The sequence below is a fragment of the Cupressus sempervirens genome, chromosome 6 (genome assembly GCF_028749045.1).
Source record: "Cupressus sempervirens isolate cs-2001-9-10 chromosome 6, ASM2874904v1, whole genome shotgun sequence".
Taxonomy (NCBI): domain Eukaryota; kingdom Viridiplantae; phylum Streptophyta; class Pinopsida; order Cupressales; family Cupressaceae; genus Cupressus; species Cupressus sempervirens.
The window spans coordinates 79,118,029-79,124,039 of NC_143123.1; the positions used below are offsets into that span (position 1 = coordinate 79,118,029).

Consider the following 6,011-nt stretch of genomic DNA (forward strand, 5'->3'; position numbering starts at 1 on the left):
AAATAAATAAAAAATATTAAATTAGTTAATTAGAAATTTATATTAACATTATATATCAAGGAAGTAATATGATATGGATAAATATATTCATCATATTCCAATAAATCAATTGATTTAAAGATGTGTTAATACCTAATGATATGAATATTTCTCTTATGTATGTAAAATCACAAAAATATATGAAAAATATATATTTAGTCCATTAAATTATATTCCAAGACTCTATGTTAAACATTAAAGAGGTATTATTATATCTATCCACCTTAATATGTATATGTATTTTTTTATTATATAAAACTTTATACTAGTACTATGTAGTTTTTTATATCAACGATATTATAAATTATAAATAAATATACATAGCTACATAACTTAAGGCAAGGACTTAGCCACTAAGTGGCAATTGATGTAAATGATCTTTCTAGTCCACCTTTGTAAGTCTTTATAGGAAAGACGGCTCTTCGTTTTTCACTCTCTTTTGGTGAGTTGTGAGAAGTGGTTTATCTTTTGTAAATGATCTTTCTAGTTGTCTTTGTAAGTGCTATATGAAATATCATTCTTATTCTCTTTTGGTTAATTTTAGATAAGTAGTTGATCTTAATGTAAATGATAAGTATGCATAGGAAAGATTGTAGAAAGTGGTTAATCTTATTGTAAAGGGTTGGACTATCCTCTAGACAGAATGCATCAAAAGTCAAACTTAAAAAAAAAAAATACAGCGATTTTTTCCTCAAATTTTTTTTTTCCAATTACAAAACATGCAAATCATGAAGAACAAACGATAAAAATTTCAGAAAAATCCTTTTTTGAATTATGATCAAAGACACATTTTGTATGAAGAATAACCTCGTCTTACTCTAAATGATCTTTCCAGTCTATAGACCAATATTCTTACTATTTTTTTATATAAAAAATAAACTCCCACTATTATTACACTCAGCTTTTTTGCTACCATTATAAATGACTTTCTAATATAAATATCAAATCAAGTATTTGAAATAATTATAGATTAAACGGCCAAACATATGACTGCATTGCAAAAACGAAAGAAATATAAACCATATAGCCAAATACTCTGCCTTAGCATCCGTTATTCATAAAGATTAGGGTGCAACAAACGAGGCTTGGGCAGAGCAACCAGAGGAACTGCCTTGCGAAGCACAATTCCATACTTCTCATCCATGTTCAGCTTCTCCCCCACTGGAAGAGACCAATCAAATGAATGCAGGAGAGAAGCCAGTGAGTAATGCACCATTATTCTTGCCATGGAGAGCCCTGCACAGATTCTTCTCCCTGACCCAAATGGGAAGTAGTCAAAATCCCTTCCATTGTAATCCCACGTTGAATCAGAAAACCTCTCTGGATCAAACAACAGTGGCTCCTTCCACACATTTGGGTTCCTCTGAATGCTCCACACATTGATCAGCACTTGGGTGTCCTTTGGAATGATGTGCCCTCCAATCTCACACTCCTTTTCTGGTCTGTGTGGTGCAAGCAGAGGCAGGGCAGGGTGTAGCCTTAGAACTTCCTTCACTATTATGTCCAAATATGGCAGTTGTGATAGGTGGCATTCTTCTACCATGTTCTCAAGCCCTACAACTTCTTCCAATTCTTTTTGGGCTCTTTTCATTATCTCTGGCTGCTGTAACAGCTCTGCCATTGCCCATTCCACTGTGTTGGATGTTGTATCTGTTGATCCTGTCACCATGTCCTTTTTATAACAACAAAGAAAATCATTAGATCAGATGAGGAAAAAAAATTTCTCCATTAAATTAATACAGCTTCTGTTGCTGACTATTCTGTAAGTCATTTGAAGAGATTTAAGGAAGTTGGTGCCCTGAAAAATTGTAGAAACTTGCCATGATGTCCATAATGTTTAAGGAAAAACTGTAAAGGAATAGTTTTACAACAAAATGTTTAAATTAGAGGGGCCCCTGAAGATATCAAGCAGAAATTGATAATACTTAAATCTTGTAAATTGAACTCAACCCAGGCAATGGAGGCCATATGGTGACTCAATTATTTGATATTGCTTCATAAATACTAACAAATACGTAGCTTAGGCAATGTTTGAGCCTAAGCTGTAGTTTAACTAAAAGAGGGGTAAATTTTTTATTGAATACCGAAGAGAACAGAACAACAAAAGAAACAAAAAGCACTAATGAGCTTTATCGTGGTCCACAAGTTGAGTCAGCTTCTGAGAGGTAAATTTTTTATTGAATACCGAAGAGAGCAGAACAACAAAAGAAACAAAGAGCACTAAAGAGCTTTATCGTGGTCCACAAGTTGAGCCAGCTTCTGAGATAAATCAGGGGGAGCATCCTATGATTAATAATGTTCCAATTCAGCACATGCTTGGAGGCCAATTTAGCCAAGCAATCAACCACACCGTTCCACTCACAAGGGATATGCATAAAAGACACATAATGTAGAGAATTGCATAAAAGACACAGAATTCAGAGAATTGCATAACTGAGTGATCTGTTGAATAACCAAAGTCAAATGCTAATCCACATCCACAAGGTTCCATCTATTCAATAAATTCACAACCACATGCGGGTCAGTCTCACAGGACATTCTTCTCCAAAACTAGTGTATTTTAGTCATTATGTAGATTATAGTAAAACAGTCCATAACATATACTTTATTACAGAACTGCAACGTTGCTGTTATGTGGACTTCATCTCAATAGATAATATTTAATCACGTGGATAATAATAAGATAAAATGTAACAGCATATGTGGTAAGATTATTATGAATATTATAATCTAATTTTAAATTAAAAAACAAACAAACTTTTAACAGATTAAATCATGATATTTTAAAATTAAATATTTTATAATATTAAAAATAAAATGTATTGTTTAAAATAAAATTAAGAATGTTTTGGAATCATTATTGAATGAGTTGATTAAGTGACACTTTAGATATTTCTTGTGTCATTAGTATTTGTCTATTGTATCATTTTATAAATTATTCATGTTAACTAGTGATATCATTTTATAAATTATAAATGAATTATAGTCTATAAATATTATACTTTTTAAAATATAACTGCCAAATCTCAATTAGAAGAAAGTCTTATCCTAATTGCAAACAATCTTCATTCTCCTTTTTTCCAAAATACTTATAAAGTAAAATCTTCATATCCATCTTTAAAAAAATTACTAAAAGATTATGAAGTAAGAACAACATATCCATGTCTTCAAAAAAATTTAATCAAGTAGCAATCTAGATGTCTCTTACAATCTAGATGTGCGCTGATATTTATTTTAAAGAAGCATATGATCAATATGACCAAATAATTGTCTGCCAACTATTCTGATAAAGCACTGCTATATTTTCTCCACAGGTGTTTTTCGTTGGCAGCTTTGTTCTTTTATTTGTATTATATTATGGTTGGTAGAACTCTAGAATATAATCTGCAGTGGTAATGTATTCTATTGAGTAGTAGCAGGCTCAGGATAGGAATATAACTTAAAATTAAAAACAAAAAGGCAAACAATAATAATATTATGATAATTAAAATTTAAAACTAAATTAGTTGTGCAAACATTTCTACCAAGACATGATAATAGGATTGCTGCAAGCCACGTGAAAACAACAGAAGAAAAGACGCAGCAACTCCAAGGCATAGCTGAGGAATTCTATATTTTGTAAGATTGAATTTGTTATTAATTTTATTTTATTTGAACGTTTTAATCTTCATTTACATATTATTCTTTTGAAGTTTTTGAATTTGATAATAAAAAATCAACTGTTAAAATAGAAGGTGAATCAACTACTAAACAGAAGGTGAACTCTTGTTTTTTTTTAAGTCGAGAGGCTTTCTACAGTGATAGCAATAAAAATATGGACTAAATATAATTATAATTAAATATATATAAGCTTGTAAGAATTATTTCAAAGTGCTGTTAAAAAATGCACAGTTACATTGTTACTGCCTATGCCTATGCACTACTATTAAGACATTCCATAACAACAATTAAGACATTTATTTTTTGAGTGAGCTGTCAAGAACTACTATTTATGCATGAACATAACAGACAACCCACAAGTGTTTTGAACTGTTATTAGAAATGAACATGAACATAAAAGATTTCAGACTAGTGTTTTGAATTGTTATTAGAAATGAACATGACCATAACCGATATCAGACTAGTGTTTTGAACTTATTGTATTACAAATCATATTCCATCATTAATCATTTTTCCTTATTATAACAATCTGAGAAGGAAAAAGAACAGAACTTACCATCAAGAGAACTTTAACATCCTTCATGGTGAGCTGAACACTGTCAGGATCATGTTCATCCACACCTCTTTCCACCAGATCAAGCAAAGACTGCAAAAAATCCTTCCCCTTACTCTTCCCACTCAATCTGTCCTCAATAATCCCATCAAACATCTTATCAAATTTCACAAAAACCTTCTCCATCCTCCTGTAAAGCCCCTGAACATCAAATCTCTCAAGAAAGGGGAAAAGATCAGAAGCATTAGGCACACCAAGAACATGAACAAGTTCCCCAACAAGATCCTTAAATTCCCCCCCTCTTTCACCAGTCTCAGTACTCGTACTCCACATCATATTTGTAATCAGATTCAGTGAAGTAACAAAGGCCTTTGCCCCAACATCAACACTGACGCCATTAATGGAGTCCTTATAAATCTTCCCCATTGTTCTTCTCACTTCCTCTCTTCTCAGAGGCTGCAGGGCCTCAGTGCTCTTGGGGCTAAAAAGCTCCTTAACACAGATTTTTCTGAGCAAACGCCATCTGGGTCCATTAGGGCTCCAGAGAATATCAGATGCATCATATGCAATGCATCTGGCAACAACAGGAATGCTTCTATTTGCAAAGATTTGGTCATTTTCTCTCAGAATCTCCTTGGCCATTGCGGGGGAGGAGACTATGATTGAGGTTTTCATGCCAAATTTGAAGGACATGAGAGGCCCAAATTTCTCAGAGATCTTTGAGAGGCATTCATGGACGTTGGGCTCAAGCAGATGAAGATGCCCTAACAGGGGCAATGCAAAAGGCCCCGGAGGAAGCCTCTTTGATCTCCATTTTTGAATACCCAAAATCAGAAAGATGAAAAAACCCAAGATTATACTCACCCAGTAGTACCATATTGTGCTCATGTCCATGATTTTTGTTTGCTCAACCTGAAACTCTCACCTTGAATTTCTGTGCTGAGCTTTGTGGAATTTATTTGTGAGAAAATGCAAGGGATTTTCATGTATGACAAGAGCCGGCTTATTCCCATGTTGCTGAAAATACAAGAGAATAAAGTTTTAAGGGGTTTGGAGAGGGACGGCCTTGACAGCGAATGACGTTGTTGTATGGTATAGGTTGATCCGAATATGATAAGGCCGATATGTCTGGTTCAGTAGTTTTGGTGAGAGGAGAAATTATATATAAATCAGGTGTGGAGAAAACAAATTTCAATTGGGGTCCATCGAGGATGTGGCGGCATCAGATTTTTTAATCACCCTCTTGTTTTTTTAATTTTTAATTGTCATTTAGTTTTTTTTTCTTGTAAATAAATGTTTTTTATATTAGAGTAATGAATAAGAGCTTAGATTTTTGAAAGGATGACATTCTCATAAAAAGTCAACCGATCTTAGATAATAATATAGAATAATAATAACTTACTATTGATGCAGGAGCATCTTGGGCTTGCTCAATGACTACTTTAGAGTTCATGGGAGGAGACTGAGTAGTTGCTTTGGAGGGTTCTTGGACTGGTGCTTGGCATGCTCTAGGAGCTCGACATGGTCTATGGGCTCGGCATGGTTTTTGGAGGTTAGCATGGTCGTGGAGTTCGGCATGGTCTTGGTTGCTCAGCATGATCTTTGGTTGCTTGGCATGATCTGTGGAGCTCAGTCTTGCTTAGGAATTTGGTGCCTGTTGCAGGCCGTGTAAGTAATTTTCCACAATGAGTTAAAGAATGAAAAATTTAGAGATTGAAGAGGGACTAGATTACTAACTATGGTTTGAAGCACGAGTTCT

The 6,011-nt window shown here is 33.7% G+C and overlaps 1 protein-coding gene across 1 annotated transcript; it reads right to left on the reverse strand.

The window, feature by feature from the left end:
* Positions 1–878: 878 nt before the first annotated feature.
* LOC149551250 (geraniol 8-hydroxylase-like) lies at positions 879–5,390 on the reverse strand. Its single transcript, XM_089786814.1, has 2 exons — positions 4,256–5,390; positions 879–1,711 (listed from the first exon to the last, which is right to left on the reverse strand). Exons 1-2 carry the CDS (start codon positions 5,144–5,146, stop codon positions 1,091–1,093), a joined length of 1,512 nt encoding a protein of 503 aa, XP_089642940.1. The 5' UTR covers positions 5,147–5,390; the 3' UTR covers positions 879–1,090.
* Positions 5,391–6,011: the final 621 nt, after the last annotated feature.